This window comes from Crotalus tigris, unplaced genomic scaffold (assembly GCF_016545835.1).
Source record: "Crotalus tigris isolate CLP2741 ecotype Arizona unplaced genomic scaffold, ASM1654583v1 scf7180000024472.5447098, whole genome shotgun sequence".
Lineage (NCBI taxonomy): Eukaryota > Metazoa > Chordata > Lepidosauria > Squamata > Viperidae > Crotalus > Crotalus tigris.
Genome location: NW_024100643.1, coordinates 3,248,537 through 3,273,943, shown reverse-complemented (window position 1 = coordinate 3,273,943; position 25,407 = coordinate 3,248,537). Strand labels below are relative to the sequence as shown.

Below are 25,407 nucleotides of genomic sequence, written 5' to 3'. Positions count from 1 at the left end.
TCTGGTGTGGTGTTGGTTTACGATAATGCTCGCCTGCACACCGCTAGACGCACCCGAGAACTTTCTGAAGCTGTTCCGTTGGGATGTTTTTGATGACCCCCCCCCATAGCCCAGATTTGGCACCGAGCGGCTACTAAGGATTTTCAAACCTTGTAAGATGTTATGTCAAGTGCCTCAATTTGAATGGCAATTATGTCAAAAAGTAATGTAATGTTGTACACATTCTATTATACACATTTTTTAATGTGTATAATAGAAGTTCAGTATCTGCGAGTGTTTGTCATTAATAACCAAATGGAGGTTTATTTCTGAACTGCCCTTGTATATAGGATATCTTCTTGAATTCATTACGACATACACACATGCAAATACTGTCTACAATGTGGAATATGAAGGGGAAGGGAAGGAATCATCACAATCATTCTTGCAGAATCAGAATTTCCATCTCCACCTCCAATGCTTTCAGAAGAACAAGAGTTTAGAACTGTTTCAAGGTCTCAGGCTGGAGCTGAACAATCTAGCTTCCAATGGGAAATTCCAGCATTGAAGATCTGGTAATGATGCTGGAGAAATAGCATATATTAGGTATATTTAAAAAGCTGTTCTTTCAGTTTCTGTAACACACATTGAGGGTAGGTAGCATTATTTTACCTTTCCGAAATGACACAGATGAACTCCAGATCCTGCTAAAACAAAGTTTATTGCACCAAAAAAAACCCCCACCCCTTATGTACAACTGTATATAAACAAGGTTTCTATCTGAAGACCCTTGTGCATTTATTTCTTTTTTTTCTTACGCTTGTTAGGTCTAAAATTATGTCACCAACATTTGTCTAGATCAGTAATCTAGGATTGTCATTTCTTAGAATGGAAACATTCAGAAGACAGATAATTATGGGCAGCTACAAAATCAGATTCCTTTTTTTTCTTATACCCACATGTGACCCACATTAAAAAAAAAACCACATAAGGCATTTTTCATGTTTTGTTTTAATGAAATGTATGCAATACTTCAACAGCTAACATGCATCTGGAGTTAAGATGCCTTGAAATCACAGTGCTCCAGCCCAGAAGCACTTCTAGCCCTAGGGAATAGCATGGGGAAACCCAAATTTATTCAGTTGGCACAGAGTGCCTAAGGCCTAAGTCTCGCTGATTCCAGCAGGACTTAAAAATTAACTGTGCACTTACATCCCTTTGATTTTGAGGGAAATAAATCTGACTTGGATTGTATCTAATGAGATTAAAATGAACATGATAAAATTAACTCTGCCTCTTGAGACCTTCCCGTTACAAGGCATCTACACGTAAACTTGTATTGCAATGTTTTTTTTCATATCCCACCAGCTATTCATGCCCCTTGGAGAGATTCTTTTGGGGGGGGGGGCGAGGAAAGACAGAGAAAGAATTCTACTTGGTTCTTAGGTATAACCGGTTTTTTCAACACCCAATCTGCAGGATATTTTGAGCAGCAGAATGCCTTCCCTTATATCCCAAAAGAAGTACAAGAGCAGCTGGAAGGATACTGCCTATGAACGTGCAGGATGTTTAAAGGGAGAGGTGGGATGGATGGCAGATACAAGCATGGAACCCTGTACATTACTAGGCTGATGGCTGAATACAGTCTTTCCTATAGAATGGCTCCTGCTTCAGATCACATGTGCATCAACAATCAACATCAATTCCTCCAATTTTCTAAAGGCTTAGAGCCAGTTCTAAAAGTGCTAAGTCTTGTGGATTTTCTTTAGAAAGAGTTAAGATTCCTACATTTAAAAAAATCTTCAGAAGTCTGCAACCTTTCCTGTATTATAGATGCCATCTGGAAGAATGGAGTTATGATAGATTATATAGAAAAACTCATCCACTAGTGTGCAACTCCATATTTTAGGTTCAATAAAGTCTTATTAAAATAAGACTGGATCCTTTGATTGGATAGTTCCAACAATTTACTCCCCAGGTGTAACAGTCTAAGAGACATTGACCATATTTCTTCTTTCTCTGTCATGAAACTCCTAGCTGTGTTCTTGCCTCCCAAAAATAAAGCACAGAAGCTAAAGCTACTTCAGATAAACATGCTAATTTGTTGGTGCTATTGCACTTATTTGTACTTCAGTTCTGCAATCATTACTTCTATATATAACCCAGCCCTGAAATTATATCCATCTTACCAGGGAAAGAAAAAATCTTTCTCCTTTAGAGCCACCAAACAAGGTCAGTAAAACGAGGTAAAGTTTGCTTTGGAAAGCTGAAAGTTAACTTGCACAGTAGGCTTAAAACATGAATTTTAATTGTTTTCCTGGGTTGCGTTTTACTCCTTTCCTGCTTGGACTTTAGGCGAAAATCAGAAAAACAAGAATTTAATAAAGCTGTGGAAACTTCAAAACAAAACAAAACACAAAGCCCAATTCTAGCAGAAATTCTTCCTCTTTGGTCTGTCTAAGACAGGCAACATCAAACCAACTGGGAAGCCACAGTGCACCAGATCTGAAGAAATAGACTGTGATGTACAAATAGTCAAAAAGTGCTTTAACAAATTAAATTGCTGGGAGCCCATCAAGGCGTAGAAACAAGCTGGGAGGGAAGTGCTAGGAATATGCAGTACATTTATGAAACAAGGACAATGGAACAAGGAGCCATGCTTTATCTCATGCTCTCTGAGAATTGGCGGAACAGGAGACATAAACCTGCCTACAGGTTTTTCCAAAATGCTTTTTTTCTTTTGGCGTGTCATTCACTCAGAGGTCTCCAGCAGAGGGAAGGGTCATTTCTAAAATGCAGCCTCTCACAAGCCCAGTTCAGTTTTAGCACTTTTAACAGGATATACCTAGAGCGCTTGATGGAGATAACAAAAGGCTGTTTTTCCACTTGTGTGCTCACTCTGGAACCTAAACAGTTCTTAGGTCTCTCTGGGGTCCTTCCACAGCACCTGGAGTTGGAAGATCCCACCCCCATGGTTTGGATTCCCAAGTAATCAGGTGGGAGGCATCTAAATCTTAATGCTCCCCTGAGTGTCTGTTTCTGTTTCGGAAGAGCTGCTGTCTGAGTCTATGTCTGGATTCTCCTGCTGATGCTTCTCCTGAACCTTCAGGCGGATTCCTTGCAAACGTGCTAAAAGGGATTGGTAATCAAAGTGTCCTCGCTTCTCCCCAAAGGGGTCCTGGAAGGAAAAAAATGCAAATACAATAGATTTCAGGGTCATTGGCAGATCAATAAATCGAAAGGAATTTAAGAATTCATCAAGATAATTATTTCACTAATAAAATAATTCTACCCTATCTAAATTACTTTAACAAATGAGGGCTTGAAAAAGCTGGAAAGAGATATGTAAATTCTGTAAGAAATACTAATTGGTGGGCTCAGAATGTCTTCATTTTACTGATACATCTTCTGCTTTTGGCTTTAATTTAGAGGCCAGTTCTGATTCCTCAGTTACTTTGGCAGTCTTGAAGACTCCTTGCTTTTGCGATAGAACATTATCCCTGACATCCTCTTTTTTATTTAAGGAGTATTTTCTTCTGAATGGATAATTGCAATTTGTTCTGGACAAAATGGAGGGCTGGTTTTGGCCATGCTGCCCTGCATCAAGTATCTTCAACCATTTTTTGCCTTCACCCAAAAAGGGAAATTTTAAAACTGAAATCCCTGCAGATTGGGCTCTTTCTAAATTGAATTGCTTCAGAGAAGGAGAGAGAGAAGGAAGAGACCTGGCAGCAGAGCTTTTGGGAGAAAAAAAGGCTAATCTAATTATAATTTACTTGAACTAACTTGCATAACACATTGAACCATACAATAATCACACTAACTTAGTTCAAACAACATATTGAGCCACCAACTAGCTAAACCCAATATACAGTAGCTTAATATGCTGTGCACACACCTGATGTGAATCCTCAGTGGCTGTAAACCCAAATATAGCTTCTCTTATCTGTAATGGAAACTTTGACTATATATACAGCATGCATTTTAAGATGTTGCTGTAGTCTAGAAACAGAATTCACCAAAAGGTTTCTTGTACTATAAATTTCAGAGGAGCTTGCATATGAGAACAGTGAACTGAACAACAGCCAATGGCTAAAACTACTAAAGAACTTGTCAATATCAAAAATATTGATGAATATGAGTATCAGATTAGAAGTTTACATTTAGGATCTTGTACTGAGAAAAATATGGTCAGTACAAAATATTATAAAGCATGTGATGGTTCTTCTGTATAGAAAATGCATCTCTAAACAAGCTTATTAATGCCAGAAAAATTCAGTGATTGGATTTTTTATATGGACTGAGCAACCTTTTTGGTGCACACAGGTTCATGTTTTACATAAGGTGGGGAGAGCAAAAGTAATGGTCCAAAATAGGAACATTCATGTCACATATATGGGGCCGTGATCCTTGAGATTTTTTTTTCCTGATATTTTTTAGGAAGTGGGTTTTTTCTCTCTTGGAAAAGGAGATAAACTAATTTTCAGGCAAATGTTACACTTCTGTGTTTATTCTTCAAAACTGTTGGAAAGAACCACTAATTTTCAACTATCACACCACTATCATTTAACAGTCCAGCCCTAGAACCCATAAGCAGGGATTTGGTGCCCCATATAAAATTCTCTTATGTTTCAAAATTAATTTCTTTTTGTAGAGCAGGCAAATTTTGCAAAATCTGCTTTGCAGAAAAACTTTCCCGAAATTATATAATTCCTGTTTCACTTGAATGAAACAATCCTGCATTTTAAAGTAACATAATGATAAAATGTGCCAGTCAAATACACATGGGGAATCACATCCTTAACAGTACTTATATTTTAAAAAACCCTCCCAAACACATGGAAAATTAGGATAGTAGACAGAAAGTTATTGTAAACCACTTCTCTATTATTTACTGGCTTTTTTTGTCTGTCTGATATATATACATATATATTAATTTAGGGAAGCATTTAAACTAGAGCAGCATAATCCAGAAATATGATCATCATGCAAGCTTGCTGATTGCATACTTCAAATCTTGTATCCCAAATTTGTGGCAGATGTTAAAGTTCGGACATTTTTGAAAAAGCAAACATTTATTTTTAGTCCTTTTTACTTTTCCACCTGGAGGCAAGTATACCACAGGTTTTGTGAGGTTATCAAATGTTCTGTGAAGTTATGATACTGCTGTTTTCAGGTCTTTCCATCTGCCTTCACAATGTTGGGGCGACATCTGAGAGGAATACATTGTGTTCTTAGGGCTGCTCTTGCTTCTCATACACCATGCTAATCTAGGCCAGCAAAGGCGTTTTTATTCAGACAATGAGAGTTGTGAAATTAATTTTTGTTTGGTAAAGATTTTTATTTCTTATTTATGCACGGAGGGAAATCAATAAGTTGTAGAGGTTCATTTTTTGTTAATACAGGTAGTCCTCAACTTATGACACAATTCAGCCCAAAATTTATGTCGTTAAACAAGACAGTTAAATAAGTTTTGCCCAATTTTACAACCTTTTTTTGCCACAGTTGTTAAGTGAATCGCTGCAGTTGTTAAGTTAGTAACACGGTTGTTAAATGAATCTGGCTTCTCCACTGACACTGCTTGTCAGAAGGTCATAAAAGGTGATTGCATAATCCTGGGATATTGCTATCGTCATAAATATATGCCAGTTGATCACATGACCATGGTGATGCTACAAAGGTCATTAAGTGTGAAAAATGGTCATAAGTCATTTTTTCCAGCACTGTTGTAATTTCAAATGGTCACTAAATGATTTGTTGTAAGTCAAAGACGACCTGTATTTTATTTTTATCCATTAATACATTTGGTGAGTGAAATGATTGGTTTTCCTTTTAATAAGTATATGAAATAAAAGAAAGAAAATTCCCCAACTTAGACACAAATCTTTGTCCAACAAGATTGATTCAAATTGCCTTCCATTATTCATAATCATTTCCTGCCTACTGTAATATACTAGCACCCATTGCTCTAACATCTCTGAACAATATGAGAATTCCAACTCAGATTTTCATATTCCTATTCAGAAAAAATTCTGCTGAATGAAAAAGTTATTCTCTCAGATCAGAAGATAAGAAATTAATCCCTGATTATTGCTAGTCTTTTAATAAATCTTCCATTTCAGTCAACATGGACACATTATCTTGTTCTTACCTGCATGGACTGTCCTTGGAGATGAAGCCTCTCTTTGCATAACCCCTCATAAAAATCGTAATATTCCATGAAGGACTTCTCCATAACTCCACTAGCATAAAAGAAACAACAAAATATGAGACCCACTGGCAATAAAGCAATTTTTTCCCATCAAGAAGTTAATGCCCAGTTTTTTAAAAATTATTTTTTTAAACCCCAGACACAAAACAACAGTTTGTTCAACAAGGTACCCCCATTATGCATATTATTCCTAAGTCCAGCGGTGCAAGGGCAGACTAGCCTTTCATTTATGTTTATTACATATAACTAAGTATCTACTGTACATAGACCCCACTATTTTCTTCTCTAAGAGTAAAAACAGTAAGGATTTTTTCACTATGCAAAGATAATTTCTTTCAAAAAATATCACCTCCATATCTATTTATAGTTGTATTTGTATTAACAGGCAGAATTCTGAGAATCTCATTTTATCATTTAAAGCAAGTGTGCTGCTATATGCTAGTCCAGTGGTTCTCAACCTTCCTAATGCCACAACCCTTTAATACAGTTCATGTTGTGGTGACCCCCAACCATAAAATTATTTTCGTTGCTACTTCATAACTGTAATTTTGCTTAAGAACCATGTTACTAATTTAATCTCTCCCTCTTTCTTTCCCTATTTCTCTCCCTCTCTCCCTTTCTCTCTCCCTTCCTCTTTCACTCTCTCCCTTTCTCCCTTTCTTTCCCTCTTTCTCTCTCCCTATTTCTCTCTCCCTTTCTCTCCCTTCCTCTTTCTCGCTCTCCCTCTTTCTTTCTCTCTCCTCTCTCCCTCTTTCTCCCTCTCTTCCTTTCTCTCTACCTCTTTCTCTCCCTTTCTCTCCCTCTCTCCCTTCCTCTTTCTCCCTCTTTCTTTCTCTCTCCCTCTCTCTTTCTCTCCCTCTCTTCCTCCCTCCCTCCTCCCTCTCTCCGATCGGGGATTAATTTGGAGGTGCGGAGGGGAGGGGAGTAGCCAAGGGCTGCCCGTGTAACCTTAAAGCGACTACCTTTGGAAGTACCAATGCTGCTCCAGCCAGGCTCGAGCTGGGCAGGGCGGGCAATGGGAGAGGAGCGAGCTGATCACCTTCCCGGGAGCTAGGACTCCAGTGCGCCTTCCCGGCCAGCGGGGCCTACAGTAGCACCGGGATTGCGCGGTTCCCCGGGAAAGGGACTTTCTGGCTGCACTTCTCAGGGAGTGGGGTCCCCAGGCGCAGGGCCGTGAGGGGGCAAGCCTGCATAAGAGCCATGCCCTTTCTGTGGGAGAGGGACACAATGAGGGAGCCAACCAATCACCGGACGTAGATTCTGATGGGCGGCCAGCCTGAGCCGAGGAACCGGCGATTGCCTCGAGCTACCGCCGCGGCCCAATGAGACCGCGCTGCGCCCGACAGCACGTAATGGTCAATGAGTGCCGGGCGGGGGGTGGTGCTTGAGAGGTGGCTACTGAGTGTGCGGCACCATTGTAGCTGTCAAGCCCCATGGGCTCGACATTCCTATGAGGGAAGGGGCCCATGCAGCCGGCCGCCAGAAATGCCATGCAGGAAGAACAGCTGATGGCACCCTACCGGGCGGCGTGTAAGACTCCAGTACACCCTAGGATGGCCCGCCGGCGCCTGGTTAAAGCAGCTGGCCGGCACTCCATTGTGGCTGGCTCCGGCAGGGCCGGGATTCCCTGGTGTCACGGAACGTGGCACGGCAATGTCACCGATGGGCGGGGCATCTCGAGGAGGCCGCCAGTGCCTGGTTCAAGCAGCTGGTTAGTGCTCCATTGTAGTTGGCTCTGCCGGCGGCGGCAGGGATTCCCCCGAGTTTGCGGCTTCTGCTGCAGTGCCCGGATTGGTTTCCCAGCGTATGGGCGTTGGAATGTTCGATCGGTATCCCGGTTGAAAAGCCCTGGGATAGAGGAGCGGTGTCTCGGTTCCTAAGACCATTGGAAATATGTGTTTTCTGATGGTCTTAGGCGACCCTGTGAAAGGGTTGTCCGACCCCAAAGGGGTCGCGACCCTCAGATTGAGAACTGCTGTGCTAGTCCATTACTCCAAAGTTGACTTGAAGAAAAATAAAATCCATACTGTTACATCCTTCAGTGTTGCTTCTTTACTATATGAATATCTAAAACAATTTATTTTTTGCTTGTTTAGAGAAAACAAATCAAGCTGATTTAGACTTGTCAAGAGCTAGGTTTGAAGAATTACATGATTAATAAATTAGGAATGAATGCATGTCCAGATTGATTTGTGCTTTTATTTTATTTTGAAAAAATATGTTAATGTCATAGTCTCAAGAAAAGTCTGTTACTTTAAATTAGCCTAATACCAGTGGAACACTTTGCTTTTTCCCATTAATTGCATTAGTTGCATTGATTAACCCATTTTCAGGTGAGTCTCTGAAAACAACTTGCACCAACATTTCTTGAACCAGTGAGCTCCAGATATATTGCAACACTCAGAATTCCCAGCGAGCATGACTATTGTAAAAACATCTGGAAGCACTAGTTGGAAAATACTGATATATTGACAATGCTTTTATCAGTGAAGGATCACAATTATATTTCATAGATAAATTCCTTAATATATATAAATCATTCAAACATTCTATAAATTGTTCTAAATCTTTGGGGATGGAAACACAATATGGTAAAGTGAAACTTCTAGTGCAGCCATTAGGAAACTAAAAATGAACTTGTTATTAGTACATTTGTATTAAAAGATTGGAGAGTGAAAGAGAGAGTAAACAGCTGTGCTAAAGGCCTAAGATTGTGAAGAAGAAATCTGAATATGGCTATCCTAATTATTTGAACTTTTAAACTCATAAAAAAGGGGGAAAAACACCACCTATTGAAAAACCAGGCATTAAGTGATGGGATTTCTTTGGTCCCTTCCAAACTTTTTGTCTCAACCCAATCCTTTCTCCCATCTTGACCAAAGAAAAAAAAGAAAATAATTGCCATATCTAAACACTGCAATCTCATTACTTACTTACGCCAGGCTTCCTCAATCTGGTACATACTATGCTGAACTAGAACAGCCATCATCTTTAACCAACATTCAACATAACTGGAAGGTACAAGGCTTGAGAAACCATATCATAAAACTGCAAAGTTTTTCTAGAGTGGCATGCAGAATCTTTCAGAATATTAATTATAGGGCTATAAAAAAGTGGAGTTTGAACATTCAAATGGTGAAGATTATATTGCCAATTTTCCCAGAAATGAGCAAAGCTTCATTCGGAAATATATTTTCTGAGTTTTTCAATGGAGTACAGAAAGTGAATCTGAAAGTTAAATAATGATGTCTCTCCAAACATACCGTAAAGGTTCTGGACAAGGGCATTTCCCTTCCAGCATGTCACATACAGCGATGCGGATAGTTTCATGTCGGATGCACTCATTGTAATTTTTACTGTCTCCTGGATGCCTTTCCTACAAAACAATAACTGCTGAGAACCTCTCCATTTAGGATAATACAAACAAACAGAAAAAGAATTATTCATAATATACCTCACCACCAATAATCCAACTATGTGAAAATAAATAAATAATTCGACAAAAATAAAAATTGGATACAATAAAATATATGTCAATATATATATATATTTACAATAATTATAAAGTAGTATATAATCTTCCATTTGTTGTCAGTCGCTAAGTCGTGTCCGACTCTTTGGGACCCCCTGGGCTGTAGCATGCCAGGCCCACCTGTCCTCCACTGTCTCCCGAACTCTGCCATCTCCTTTTTCTTTTGCCTTCAGCCTTTTCCAACATCAGGGTCTTTTCCAATGAGTCTTCTCTTCTCAGTAGGTGGCCAAAATATTTGAGAATGTGAGTTTTGATATTACTATATGAAAGATTTTGAAGCTGAAAGAAAATATTCATTCGGTGCTAACTCCAATCTAGCTCCAATCCCACTGATGAAGGTCCATGGAAACATAGTCCTTACTTTTAAAAAAGTTCCTCGTCCTTTAGTAACCTGTGAAGGTTCAGAACTCTTTAATAATTCTTTATATCTCTCATAATATAATAGGCTTTAATTATAATTGGGAAGCAGATACGTAATTGGAAGTCTCATTATTTCTGGGATCAGAATCTCGATTTAAAAGACTATCTAGGTGTCCTATATATCTTACTACCTAGCCAGATCTCTTTGTATTTCGCGTTTGTATTCTTTATGTTTGAAAATGGAAATGAGAAGTAGAGAAAAAAATGCAGGCAATATTTCCCCTAGTGCATTTCTATCATATAATAGTTCAATATTGAATTGCATCATTGATGGTTCCTCGATTCTAAATCCTTCTCCATCCTCCTTTTTGGTCATGTAATTGACAGTGAAAGTACCGTGTTTCCCAAAAAATAAGCCCAGGTCTTATATTTATGTTTGGTCCAAAAGACCCATTAGGGCTTATTTTTGGGGGGTGTCTTATTTTTTCATCACAAGGCCCAGCCTGGCCAGTGCCCCCCACAGGCGACTCAGGTTTCCCTTGGTGGGGAGGAAGGCTTTGGAAACTGCCTTTTCATTTACATTCATCATCAATATTGTAATCTGTCCCTTTATTTTTCAAAAAAAATGATTTATATTTACCACAATTAGCCTCTTTGAACGCCAATGGGAAGGCACGGTATGAATTCTGCACATGAACCATGGATATACAGACACACCCTCAAAGCTCATGCCGCTTCCTCACTTGGGGCGCACCATTGCTTTACGTGTGTGTTCAACTTCGGGGCTGGCTGCAATTCCCATCACCTTCAGGAAGCCTGGGCGATGGAAACCTTAGGCCAGGCTCCTCGCAGCTGAAACAATCCAGCTCACCCAGGATCAGGTTGGCGGTCCCAGGAGACGTAGCCCATCCCCGTCCTCTAGCTCCGCCGCACATGTGGGACAAACCTCTGACAATGGCCAACCTGACCCTGGGCGAGCCTGATTGCTTACAGGGAGAAGCTGCATGTTGCAGGAGGGCAACTGCAAAGGGCGTGCACAGATTCTTGCAGCTCCTGGAGGTTCCGAGCGCTGTTTTTGGCGCCGCTTGGTTTTCTACCCCCACCAGGTTGAGCTGGTGGGCGGGATTTCCTTTCCCGCTGCTGTATTGGCAGCGGAGTCTGTGTGCGCATCTGCCTCGCTGTTTTCAGTGGCACTTCAGTGCCTGACTGGCCCCCTCAGATCAGCTGCAGCACACCATGGAGAGGATTGGTGAGGTTTGGGGGATGGTCCATCCCAATTCGTAATGTGGCTGCTATCCAATTGCTGCACCTCTCGGAAAGGCAGCATCAGCTGCCAATGCAACAGCAGGAAAGGGAAGGCAATCCCGTCCAAATTACACCAATCTTTTCAATTATCCAATGAAAAAGTGTCCCATTAACGATATAATCCAAAATTGGGGTCTTTACCTGTTCAAAGCCAGGTTCATTGTGATAGGGATTCTCAGTCATTAAAGATTGTATAGATATAAGTACCGAAGAAATGCTCTGTGCAGGACTCCAGGCTGGACCAGTCCATGTGCTGTGAGATAGCAAAAAAAACAACAACAACAAATAGCTTATTTCCACAGGTGCCAACACAAAATAATTTCTCAATGGATGCACAGGGGCTTCAATGTATTTTGATGCAGCTTGTCACATTTATGAATCCAGCTAAATAAAAAAGACATTTTCTAGTAGGGGTAAATAACTCCTGGGATTCAAGGACAAAAAGGTACTTTAGAGCATTCAGGGACACATAGGTAATATCTGTCCACAAGTTTTTAAGCAGTTGTACCTTTTACTGGGATCATGTGGTCACTGTAAATGATACCTACGATATGCAGGGAAAAGATGTCACTTCATTATAAAGAGTTCTAGATGAGTGCTATATGAATGCTCCAAGAGACTCAGATACCTTTTTCTGCTTGAATTGGAAGTACCGTAAATGCCGGCGTATAAGGCGACTTCCGCGAGCGCTGAAATCGGCGCCAAAGATGGGGATCGTCTTATACGCCGAGTTGTCTTATACGCCGGAAATACTGGTAGTTTCCGGCGTATAAGACGACGTTCTAGGAATGCGGCCCGGCTATAAAGACAGGGGTCGCCTTGTACGCCGGCATTTACGGTATTGTATCTCGGTCCACAAAATGATAAGTCAAACTGAAGACTGTCAAGACTTAGAAACAAAGAAGAAAAATATTACATTCATGAAATGTCTAACAGCATGAAGAAGAAAAACACTATTAAAGATCAATATACGTTGTCCAGCAATAATGTCTAGTCTTACCAGTTGCTGACTTTGGACAACTTACTAATAGGCACTGATCAATGTAGTAACCTGAGATAATATAGCCCTAATCAGAAAAGACCATCTCTGGGGAAGATTATTGCCCATAAGTTGTCCAAAGTCAGCAACAAGTAAGGTTAGATCTTAATGTGTTGTGTGCCTCCTCTTCTCTGACTTTTCTGAGCTGTTTGGAAACGATACATTACCACAGATCTGAACTAATTGCCAAAGTCTTCTGTAATTAGGCCTAAGGCCATATTCATAGTATCCTAGGACTAGAAGGACCTCTAGCACAGCCCCATGTTCAAGACAAGACTCTTATACCATCCCAATCAAATGGTTGTCCAATCTATTCTTGAAAACCTCCAACACCAGGGGGCAAGCTATTCCACCCATTAATTGCTCTCAGTGTCAGAAAATTTCTCCTTACTTTTAGGTTGGCTCTCTCTTTAACAGCTTCTACCCATTATTTCTGGTGCCCTAGAGAATAAGCCAATCCCCTTTTCTTTGTGACAGTCCTGCAAGACAACTATCATGTCTCCCCCTCCCAATCCTTTTCTTCAATAGGCTAGACATACATAGCTCCTCAACTTTTGTCATACGATTTAGCCTCCAGACCCTTTATCATTGTTGCTCTTCTCTGCAAACTGTCCAGAGTCTCAACATCTTTTTTATATTGTGGTGACCAGTACTAGATGCCGTATTCCAAGTGTGGTCTGCAGAATCCAATCTGGGTCGGTCACTGGGACCACAGGTTTTCCGAGTCTTCCAAGCTTTCAGACTTGTGTTGGAGCTTGGAAGGTTAGATTGGATCCTGCAACATTATTCTTGGGCACTTATATTTGTCTTCATTCGTAAATGTGGTCTCAGCAGCACTCTCTGTTATTACTATTAAGCCACGTACCACTTTTCTGTACCTATACATTTGGGTTTTCCTGTCTAAGTGCAGGACCTTACTTTTCTCATCACAGAATTGCATCTTGTTGGAACAGGTCCAATGTTCAAGTCTGTAAAGATCCTTCCAGATTTTGAGCCTGTCTTCTAAAGTGTTGGTTATTCCCCCAGCTTGGTGTTCTCTGAAAATAAGTTTCTCTTTTATCTCTTCATCTAGTTAATTTATGAAGAAGTTTAAGAGTCCTGGATCCAAGATTGAATCTTGAAGTACCCTACTGCATGCTTCCCTCCAGTAAATGTAGTTAAGCTGAGGATTACCCACTGAGTGTAGTTGGTCAATCAACTGTGAATCCATCTGATGGTGATATTGTCTGCTCAAATTGTTCTATCTTACCAAAAAGTAGATTGTTCTCTACTTTGTCAAATGCTTTGCTGAAGTCCAATCAGCACGTGGCTGATCCACTAATGTAGTTATTGTATCAAAAAAGGCAATAAGACTTTTCTGGCATGATCTGTTTTAAGAAACCCATGTTGGCTTCTAGTAATCACCTTGTTTGTTTCTAGGTGTTCACAAATCCTCTGGCTCATTATCTTTTACAGGATTTCCCCAAATATTGATTTCAAGCTGATTGGCCTATAATTTCCTGGATCCACTTTACCCCCTTTTTGTAGGTTAGAACCTTAGCAGCTCTTTTTCAGTCTTCTGATATTTTCCCTATATCAGTGGTCCCCAATCTTTGCAGTTTTCAGCCCAACTTGCATGAGCAGTGGGCTGGTGTGCACATGCATGTACACGCAGCTCAACTTGGGTAAGTTGAGCTGTGCACGCATGTACATGCACGTGAGCCCACCACTGGTGCAAGTCAAACTGCCTGCTGCTCATGTGGTCCAGTTCCTCTAATGGGCCATGGCCTGGGATTGGGGACCTCTGCCCTATGCTACATGATCTTTGAAAGACTATACAGAATTCCAGTAGTCTCCAACCTTTGCGGCTTGGTAGTCCAGCAGGGGGGGAAAGGGGAACCAAGCCACGTGAGCAGTGGGTTGGAGGGTATGCCGCACAGCTTAACGTATGCAACTGGCAGGCCAGTGCACACAGCTCAACTTGTGTGAGCATTAGGCCAGTACACAGCACATGCAGCTTGACTTGTGCAAGCTGAGTTATGTGTTCACGCATGTCTGCCTGCCACTTGCGCAGCCCAGTTCCAAATAGGCCATGGCCCAGTAGTGGGCAGCGGCCCAGGGTTGGGGACCTCTGCTATATTTTTAGTGGCCCCGAAATTACATCTGCCAGTTCCTTCAAAATCCTGGAATGTAAATGTATCAAATTTAGGATTGCCGGTTATCAACCCAGTGTAGAGATTAGATCTGATATACAATCTCAGAAAAGCACTATAATATATGCTAATGTTTAGAGCAGGCAAAGAATTCAGTATCTTAATAATTGTTAGCTGGAATGCTTTTGTTTTTATGATACAGTAGTACAGAAGCTGGCTGGGGCACTATAGAAAACACTCAATGGTCAGCACATAAGTAAGCAAGGATTACCTATCTGGAGTCATCACACCATCTCTAAGTACAGTCTATAAGAGACCCTGTCTTCCCTAAAATTACCCTTAGCAGAAGTTCTACTATCTAAAGTTATGATCAAGTCATATCAGTATGATGTGCCACCAAGCCATCCCAAGAGTGTTATTGTTTATTTCCCTTCTCTCTTTATAAGTACAGAAAATCCCCAGACAAGTTAGTATCCAGAGCCCCTAGTTCTTGCTGTGAACCATTTTTTGGCAACAACCTACTGTCAAAAACCATTTTGGTTGAAAAATAACAGTATACAGATTTCTTAAAGAGGAACGTGAAGGTCAGGTAATAGCCCCAGATAGGCAGCAGTGTTATAGATAGTATGCAACCATACATCTAGGGCAGCAGCCCACAATCCCATGTGATGCAGACATGCTCTATATCAGTGGTTCTCAACCTGTGGGTCGGGACCCCATTTGGGGTCAAACGACCATTTCACGGGGGTCGCCAAACAAGGCTGTCCACCATTTTTCCCCCTTTTCTTTGGCCATGCCCCTGGCACCCGGTGATTTATAAGTGGTTGGGGGTCACCACAACATGGGGAACTGTATTATGGGATCGCGGCATTAGAAAGGTTGAGAACCACTGTTCTATATCTTGATCCATCTGGATACTACAGCAATTGAAACCTGGCAGCCCAATTGGAATGCTGAACGTTCTGGTTTTTTTTACTTGAATTTGACCAAAGTTTAAGTCAAGACTAAATTTACCATGATTATAAAAATTGGCTCTAGGCACAAAATATCTTGTTGGATGTGCAGAGCTCCTTTTTGAAAAAGACATCAATTTTTTGTCATTCCTTTGGCTGAATTTACAGCCCTTAGGAAACGCTGCTTTCCACACTAGATATTCTACGGTACAAGGATTGATCTGGGTTTCAATAGGGTTTGGAGTCCTAAGAGATTTGTGAATTGATACATTCTATTTCACATAACAAAACCATTAACAAAATAAAAAGCTTACAAATGTAGCTATGCTTGTGGATTAATAAACACTCTACAGAAAGCAATTACAGGCAGTCCACATTTAGCAACTGTTCAAAGTTATAGTAGTACTGAATGAGACTTATGACCAGATGTGGCCATCATGCAATCATGATTCAGGAGCTTGGCAACCAGCTAACAATTATGATATCACAGCATCCTAAAGTCATCTGATTGCCATTTGCAAACTTTTACTGCCAGTTTTTCACAAGTAAAGGCAATGAAAGTCAGCAGGTCACAAATAGTGATCACATGACATCATGCCTAACGGCCATGTGCAGTTTGCCTAATAACAGCAAATGAAACTGCCCTTGAGAGTGTGGTCATATGATGTCATATTATGACCACGTTGCTTAGGAAGGGAGTTTCCAGTCCTATTTACAGTACTGCCTGTAGTTAGCTTTGGAATATTCAAACAAAGCTTCTCCAGATATACCTTGCTTGTTTGAAACTGATACAGACATGGTATTGCTAGAAGGAGTCACAAAGTTAATAGTTATAACAGCAACCATTTTTGATTCCTTTATCTCCATTTAACTAGTTTATCTTTTTTTTCTTTAAAAAGGAAAAAAATAGTATTGAAGCATCCATACAAATAGAAAATAGCCTTCTTCTCTACCGGATCCACACAACTGCAAGTAACTAGAAACAGATGGCACACAGGAATATGGAGCAATCTTTCAAAGGAATTTCTTTGTGGTTACACAAACATTTTTTTGTATATGTGCGTTCTTTCTATATGTATATACCAAACATATACATACATTCCAACAAACATACAGAAAAGTTTCACACTATTTATTGATGGATTGAAAAAAAAATAGCAGCCTAAAAAGTTAAAAGAAGTTCTATTGACCCTGTGTACCACTGTCTCTGGCATAAGACTGGGAGTGCACAAAGTTGATCAAAAGCTGTAGAAAAAAAGTAGGCAAATTTAATTGCCCCAGGTTTGCCTCTACATTAAAATGATAACATCAGCTTGTGGTCAGAGATGGTTTGCAGTTATGTGATTTTGTCCCATTGTACTATAATTCGCATGCTTCCCCTCTGCCCTATTCTTTTGAAAAACACACATTCATATATAGTCCTTGAGAAAAGAACTGCATATAAGCCTTTCCAAAGCACCCACCTGGACTTCCCCTGGAAAAGAGCTTGAGCGGAATGGGTCCTTACCCTAGAATACTGAGGCAGACCTTCCCATTTCGGTAGAAGTTAGGATTAAATCTCACTGTATTATTCCCAGTTGTCATCAGTTTGACCCGCGGTGGATGGATAGGATAATCTGGAGGACAGCGAAACAGGAACAAGAAGAAACCCCCTTCGTAAGGCGTGTCAAAGGGGCCTGTGATCAACGCATGAATCTGCAAGAGAAAAGCCCAGGCTTGCGCAAACACTTCTGATGGAAGCATCAGTGACAGCACCTGCCTAGTGCACAAATCGGGGAGGCAAAGAAGTTCTCTGCAAGCAGTCAGAAAAAAACTCAAACACTTCTTTAAATGGTACAAGTCTCAGATTTCATTACTACTTGTTTAGTTGAAGCGATGAAAAATATTATTGCTTTGCAATGCAGTGGAGACTTCCATAACAACTTCTCCAGCTTCTTCTATTTTTCTTAAAGGTAATCCTTGACTTACAACTATTCATTTACCGACTGTTCAAAGCACTGCATGCCAGATGTTATGGTGGTTGCTGCACCCTCACAATCATAATTAAAATTGGGAACTTTGCAGCCCACATGTGCTTACGACTGCAAGAGCACTGCAACTTCCCCACTTGCCTATCTCCCCCATCTATATCATTTTGGCCCCCTGCCATCCACCACTCCGTCACCCCAGCTGACTTTCACCATCTTCTTGCTCTCGCTGTTGAGATATGGCTAGCTGCTGGACCAGACTGGAACTGGTTTCATGCTGCAAAAAAGAAGGAAAAGGCCTTTTTTCATGTTTTACAGCATGAAGCCAGCCCCAGTTTGGCCCAGCCCAGCCTCACCAGCAGTAGGAACAAGAAGATGGTGTGGCAGAGTGTAAGATGGCAGGGCTGTTAGAGTTCAGGATAACAAGGTCAACTGAGAGTGGGCTTCCGAGGCATGGTTGGCAGCTCCAAAACCATTCAGTTTGGGTGCCAATTGCCACCATGAAAAACAGGATGCAGGGAGGCCAAAAGGACAGAAATGGGGGGGGGGACAGGTGGGTATAGTGAGTAGAGGCATTCCCTTATCTTACAAGCCTGAAATGGATTGGAGTGGATCCTTGGCTAACAATGGTAAAATTTGCTTAAGGATGGCAACAGTAATTACTAGGATTACAGTTGCTCAGTCACATGGCCTTTCACCTTAAGACTGTATTGCTTAGTGACCAGAATTTCCAATTATTGTCCCAAGGACTACCTATAATTAAATTAAATTGATCATTTTGATCTTTAAAGCCCTAAATCAGGGATGTCAAACTCAATTTCATTGAGGGCCGCATCAGCATTGCGGTTGCCCTTGGGGGGCCGGGGGGCTGTGGCCAGGGTGGGTTTTGCCTACTGGGTGGGCGTGTATGGTGTGGCCTACTGGGTGAGCATGGCCAGCTCTACATCGTTCGCATCAAGGGTGCTTGTAGGGGACTGGACAGGAGTGGGACAGATCTGAGGGTCTCTGGCAGAAGGAGGTGGGACCAGGGCAAGCACCAAGGCATGGTGCATTTCTTCATTCCTCACAAAGGGTGACACCTCCCCAGCATGCACACAGGGGGCGGGGCCAATGCGGCAGAGTCTGGTTCCTCGCTGTTTCTGGATGGCTTTGTGAAGCTAAGACTGAATGCATTTCAGCATAGATGGCCACCACAAAATTGTACATTGGCTCCCGGCCGGCCTGGGCCAAAGCAGCGGGGGCTGTTCCCTCACTGTTTCCAGAATGGTTTTGCGGGCCACATGAAACCACTTCACGGGCTGCATCCGACCCCCGGGCCTTGTATTTGACATGTCTGCCCTAAATGGATTGGGAACATATGAAGGATTCGCCTCCTCTATATTGTTGTTGTTGTTGTTAATTGCGAAGTCGTGTCCAACCCATCGCGACCCCATGGACAACGTTCCTCCAGGTCTTCCTGTCCTCTACCATCTTCTGGAGTCCATTTAAGTTCATACCTACTGCTTCAGTGACTCCATCCAGCCATCTCATTCTCTGTCATCCCATTCTTCTATTGCCCTCAATCTTTCCCAGCATTAGGCCCTTCTCCAGTGAGTCCTTCCTTCTCATTAGGTGGCCAAAGTATTTGAGTTTCAACTTCAGGATCTGGCCTTCTAAAGAGCAGTTGGGGTTGATCTCTTCTAGGACTGACCGATTTGATCACCTTGCAGTCCAGGGGACTCGCAGGAGTCTTCTCCAGCACCATAGTTCAAAGGCCTCAATTCTTTGCCGCTCAGCCTTTCTTATGGTCCAACTTTCACAGCCATACATCCTTTATATGAATCTGTCTAACTATAAAGATCAATCAAGTGACTCTGTTTGTAGGTTCCTGTTAGCTGGCAAGCACAAGACATAATGACATAATCTGCAGAATTCCCATTGAAATTAAACAAATTTTATTCTATCTTTGCTTTTAAATGGAATTTTAAAACTGTTTTACTTCACCTATTTTATTTACTGCATGTCTTTTAATGTGGTTCCACTGTACCTTCACCAGTTACATTATTTTAATTTTGGACTCCATATTTTCCCTCCATCAGCTGCAACTGCCCTATGTGCCCTAAATTTTGTTTGGAAGGAATTTCATCAAATAAGATGGTCGTTGCAAAGGTTTAACTTCTGGCTGCATTAGGGCCATTCTCACTGGATTGTTTACAGGTACCACACTGAGGTCTGATTTTGAAATGTGAAAGGATCGTTTCCATCCCTGCTAGTTAATTTAGCAAGACTTTACATTGAAAAAGCAATGTATTAATTGTTATCAATTGCACTGGAAACCTGTCTGAATGAAAAATGGGATAACATATATTTTAAGTAAATAAACATTTACTTAAATTACAAATTTGCTTGAAATCCAAATGCTTAGTAAAATGTCACAAATTCATATAGGGGTGTCTCAATGAGAATTTCAATTTCCAAGGGATCCTTAGGGTTATATATCAACTTTGGATTGACACACTATTCAGTTATAAGATCAATTATTATAACTAACTGGTGAACTGATCATTATTTGACTCTATAAAAATGTGTGAATAAATAAAAAATACATACTGTCAGCAAAGGTTAGATTGAGGCTTGCTGCCTATTCTTAGTCTTAATCTGGGAAAACCCAGAGATGGAAATTTTTTTTACTAGTCATCTGTTATAACTACAGGCATATCAAAAAAAGAATATTTTCTCTAGTGCTGAAACTCAATGTCCAGTGTTTAAAACAATGGACTGTAACAATCTTTTGATCATACTTTTGTTAGGATATAGAGGCTCATTAAACACTGTTGGCCAAATTTCCCTCCTAGGGCATTTTTGAAGGGAAAAATGGGAGGGAAACTATTGTACAACAAAGAACTTTTGGAGTGAAAGGCAGTACACAATTGCACTAAATAAGTGCTATTTCCTTAGATTTACCACTACCTATTTTATTTTATGTATTTATAATTCCAAATTAATTAGTTTCACAGATTATTTACTTTGCAGTTCTAATGGCAATGCTTAGAGTATTTGATAAAATTTCATCTGTTACATGGCTTAATCTAGCAGAATGGAATAGCAATAGCAACAGCAGTAACAAAAAGCCATATATACCACTTCATAGTGCTTTACAGCCTTCTCTAAGTGGTTTACAAAGTCTGCATGTTGCCCCCAACAATCTGGGTCCTCGTTTTACTGATCTTGGAAGGATGGAAGTCTGAGTCAACCTTGAGCCAGTGAGACTTGAACTGCTGAACTTCTGGCAATCACAGTCAGCAGAATTAGCTTGCAATACTGCATTCTAACCACTGCACCATCACGGTGCATAGCATAGCACAGCATAGAATTCTTTACTGGCCAAGTGTGATTGGACACAGAAGAAATTTGTCTCTGCTGCATAAGGTCATGATGTACATATAAACACCCAGTAATAGGCCATAGATTATAAATCTTTGTTACAATCATTAATCGTAAGTTACAAACAACAATTGATAAATCATAGGAGAAGATAGTAGGAAATAGTAGGAAAGATGCGAAGATGAGAAAAGATGAGAAATGAGGCAGGGGTGTGGGAATTAAGTGTTCAGCAGAGTGATAGCATGGGGAAAAAAACTCTCTGGGTCTAGTAGTTATTTTGGCATGCAATGCTCTATAGTGGCATTTGATTATGATCAGGATGTGAGAGGTCTGTAGATATTTTCTCAGCCCTCTTTCTGTATTATACAGATTCTCAATGGAAGGCAGGCTGATTGTGATTGTTTTTTCTGCGCTCCTAACTATTTGTTGAAGTCTGTACCTGCCCTGTTTGGTTGCTGTGCCAAACCAGACAGTTACTGAAGTACAAATGACAGATACAATAATTCCTCTGTAGAATTGCATCAGTAGATCATTGGACATATATGAATAGCATACAATTCAAGGGACTTGTAGAATTATTTTTTTTCTGTAAGGAACTCAAATCAAAGGAAATCTTTGTAGTGTTTTTAACACGTTCATGAATTTTAAAAAATGGTGTCTCCATGCCTCAGCCTTTTTCTTTCATAAACACACCATATTTTGTGACTAAAAAAAAATCAAGGATACAAGACTAACATGTCTTCCTAAAGATCAATACCAAAAGAAAAAATAGCTGAGTTCTATTTCTATATAAACACCTTTTAATTATTTCATCTTCTCCTTACCACCAATTTCCTAACCCACTTGTCTTTTTGACTGCAAACCTGAAAGGCAGAACTTTGCTTTATATTTTACACAGCAATATAAAAAAATATTAGGAGTAGAGATCCAAATATATATACTACTTTTTTTAAAATACTATCAGTACGTTTATTTTGCCTCATTTCAACTAATTTCTCAATATAAACACAATATGAGCTGGGCATTACTAAAAGTTTCTTAAGGTGATATTGCAATCAATTAATCTCATTTTGCTATTTACAGCAGTTTTTCCAATAATGTCAAGTGCACATACGCCAAGTCGTTATATTATGAAGTATTTCTTTAAAACTTTTAGTAAGATTACAGAGCACTTGAATACCACCTACCTTGGTCATATCATGGGGGTCAGGAACGACAAACATTCCAGGAGGAGGTTCCTTATATATTGACATGATATCTCTAGGAAAGAAATACAAATATATTTCTGTATTTTGCAATCCATTAAGTTTTCTCTTAAATTACTGACAAATAATCTTACTTAAAAATGAAAAAAAAAATTAAAATATGTCCAAAGTCCAAACATTGCCCAAAATAAATAACTTTGACCTAAATTTAAGAATCATCTATAATTTAGACTTCTGCTTGTCATACAGTATCTCATGTTAATTAGTAAATTGTTTCTGCTTATTTGCAATTTATTAATCACATCTCTTCTTATATCACATAAGTATAAAATACAATGAGAGGAAAAGAGACCTCCCATGAAGAGGGGGAGAACATAACATGAAATAACTTATCACAGCCCACACCTGTCCATAAGGAACTGTTCCCTCATCCCTCAATCTGTCAGCATACATTTATCAACAAAAGTGTCTGTATTGATAAGCTATTTTGAAAGTTGCTGCCCACCAACTTACTTATTACTACTTTCTTCTCACTAAAGCATGAAATAAACTGAAAAATGAGCATAGTGACCTTGCGTTCCCCAAATATACAAATATATATATCAATAGTGCTTTAAAACAACAATAGTTTTGCCTGAAAATAGCAGCCAAAATTCCTCTAGGGCTAGGCATTCAGTCAAACTTCTGAGAAATACTCCTGCAAGTTGACTTTCACTTTGATGCACTTGTATTTGTTCCAACAATATAACTTTTGTTGCTGTGGTTACATAAAACTGCAGTTAACCACTTTTGAAGTATTTATATGTTTAATTATGGGAATAACCTCAAACTCCTTTATAGCTAGTCCTCACTTTTTTGCTTTAAAATAAAGGTGTGCTTTAATTATATGAGGACACATAAAACCAGCTACCTAGTAAACTTTGCTTAGCAGCTGTTGGGTAATGAAGCATCTGCAAGAAAACAACCAACCTTAGAGAGCATCAAAGACAACCCTCCCCCTGCAGCTTTTCTGGTTTTCAGAATCTCCCCTGCAAGTCTCACCTAACTGCCCAGGCAAAGATTCAACCTGTGGCCTTGTTTGTGCTAAGGAATATGTTAACTAGCATTTGGGCAAATAACCGAAAGAACTTCCCTTTTACTGCACTTTTTGACATGATCTAATAAGATTAATTAAAAAAAGAGACTATAAGCTCAAAAAATCTTCATCTGTACCCTTCAGCTACACCTGGATATATATGTTGGGTATCTTTTAAACAGATAAATTTGTTTTCTATCAAGCAATATTTGAATAAGAACTCCACAAACAATAAGTACAATAAACATGTACAATAAAATACCAGTACACAAAAGAAATCAACTGGAGGCTTGAATGCAGATCTATTTCTATTATCAATTCAACATATGCCCTTGGGTAATAACCTCCACAACAAAATAATACCCATTGCCTGCCTTTAAAAGCTGTTGATGCAAGACAAAAAGCATACAGAAAAGACTACAAAGTGATATGTAATCAAATATATAGCACTGCTCAGAATTCTCCTTCCTTGGATAGCTATAAATACACAAAACATATTCTTTGAGTCTACTCATTAGTAGAAATTTAACTTAAGCTGTAAATATGTTAAATACCAATTGCTTTCTGATGCAAAATAAGGAAGTCAGATTTACAATGAAAGCAATTTTTGTTCAGTGTCTTCATTAAGGTTCAAATGACTTTGGATTTTTGTGTTCAGGAACTCTGGGAATTGCTGAGTGATAGGAAACGATAAGGCTTTTGTATCAGAAGCTTATTCCATTTGTATTTAATAGTTTAGAGATTTGTATTTTTACAAGAAAATGCAGGAATGAAACAGATGAAGTTGCCCAATGCCTCAATCTATCACCAGCAGGAATATAAAATAATACTTAAAACAAGACTGAACAGTGGAAGCATGAACCCAGCTCATCCTGAAATACAGGGCACAAACCGAAATGCTTGAGTGGAGAACTAAGCACTCTGCACATGCTCAGAAATAATATGCCCTTTCTTAATAATTCGCGTTTTGCCAGATATTGGCTAAATTCTTTAATGGAAAGACCGGGATTACTAACATTTACTTCCTTCTTTCGTTTTCCGGAGCTCCTTACCGTTTGATACGGAGTAGGCAGGCAGAGCTCGGTCTCTCTCCGTCCCAATCACCACTAGTCGTGGGGTCCCAAAAGGCCGAATGTGAAAGGAGCACTCCGGCAGCGGCGGCGGCGGCGGCAGGGGGAATCCCAGGCACTGGGGCTCCTGCAGAACCGACTCCGGATCCTGCTCCAGACCCGCCTCCTGCCGAACCCAATCCCGCTACCGCCCAGAGTTCGGCTGGTAGGAAGACGCCCGTGCCTCCGCCACCCGCTCCGGATCCCGGCCCTCCGCCTGCCGGGGCCGCCAGTACCGCGGCCGAAGCTACCTCCTCAGCAGCCGGACTCTCCGCCATCATCGCCAACAGTCCCGGCTACGCTTCCGGGACTTCCCACACCATCGACAGAAAGGGGCAGAGCGGATCACGATGCACCGCCCACTACCAACATTCAACCACTGAGGTAGAGAGCTCTAGAGCGCCCTATGTTGTTAATTCCTTCAGTCGCAGCTAGTGGAACATTGTTTGCATAGAATTCTAGAGCACTGTCCTCACTTCCGGTTCCGAATAGTAAGTTGGGTGAAAAAGTTCTTGCGAAAACGAATTGGAAAGGGAAAGCTTCTGCTACGCGCGTGTGCCAAAACCAAAACCAAGCTTCCGGGATGTCTTTCCGATTCCTCAGTCTAGCTGACAGCTGTCGGTTTTCTTCGTGGCCATCTGTACAAGTAATAAGCAGATCTGACCCTGCTTAACTTTATTCAGAGAAGTTCGGGTAGAAAAACTAGGACAATTTTTTAAAAGCCCTTTTGTATTTGCGCATCGACAAATCTCTAATGCCTTTAAAAGCAACATAACTACTAATCGTCTCCCAGGCAACGTTCGTTTTGATTTTATGATGCTTATTTTCATAGAGCTACTACCCGGAGTTTCAATTGTATCTTTAAAAATTAGATACATTGAATGGATAAAAGATGTAATTGCTGAATTATTCACTTGATTGGCAAACCAGCGTGAGATTTTTTTAAGTGCACGCCACTTTAAAGAGATTATGAAGGGAAATAAAACCATTTATTGAATTCCTTTTGCACGACTCTGAACACACGGCACGTGGCAAAGTGGAATCTCCCACATGATCATTCTTATTACTTATTCGATGTCAGCCACAGTTTCCACTCTCTTGATCTGCACACGGAGGATGCATCCGGAACCAAATTTCAAGGAAAAAAAAAAACCCACCCTGCAGCCCTTTGCATTTT

At 40.4% G+C, this 25,407-nt stretch overlaps 1 protein-coding gene across 1 annotated transcript; it reads right to left on the bottom strand.

The window, feature by feature from the left end:
* Positions 1 to 681: 681 nt before the first annotated feature.
* UBE2Z (ubiquitin conjugating enzyme E2 Z) lies at positions 682 to 24,651 on the bottom strand. Its single transcript, XM_039333088.1, has 7 exons — positions 24,174 to 24,651; positions 22,029 to 22,101; positions 17,019 to 17,206; positions 11,529 to 11,640; positions 9,454 to 9,566; positions 6,131 to 6,221; positions 682 to 3,157 (listed from the first exon to the last, which is right to left on the bottom strand). The coding sequence occupies exons 1-7, from the start codon at positions 24,509 to 24,511 to the stop codon at positions 2,987 to 2,989; spliced, it is 1,086 nt and encodes a 361-aa protein (XP_039189022.1). The 5' UTR covers positions 24,512 to 24,651; the 3' UTR covers positions 682 to 2,986.
* Between the last annotated feature and the right edge of the window lie 756 nt (positions 24,652 to 25,407).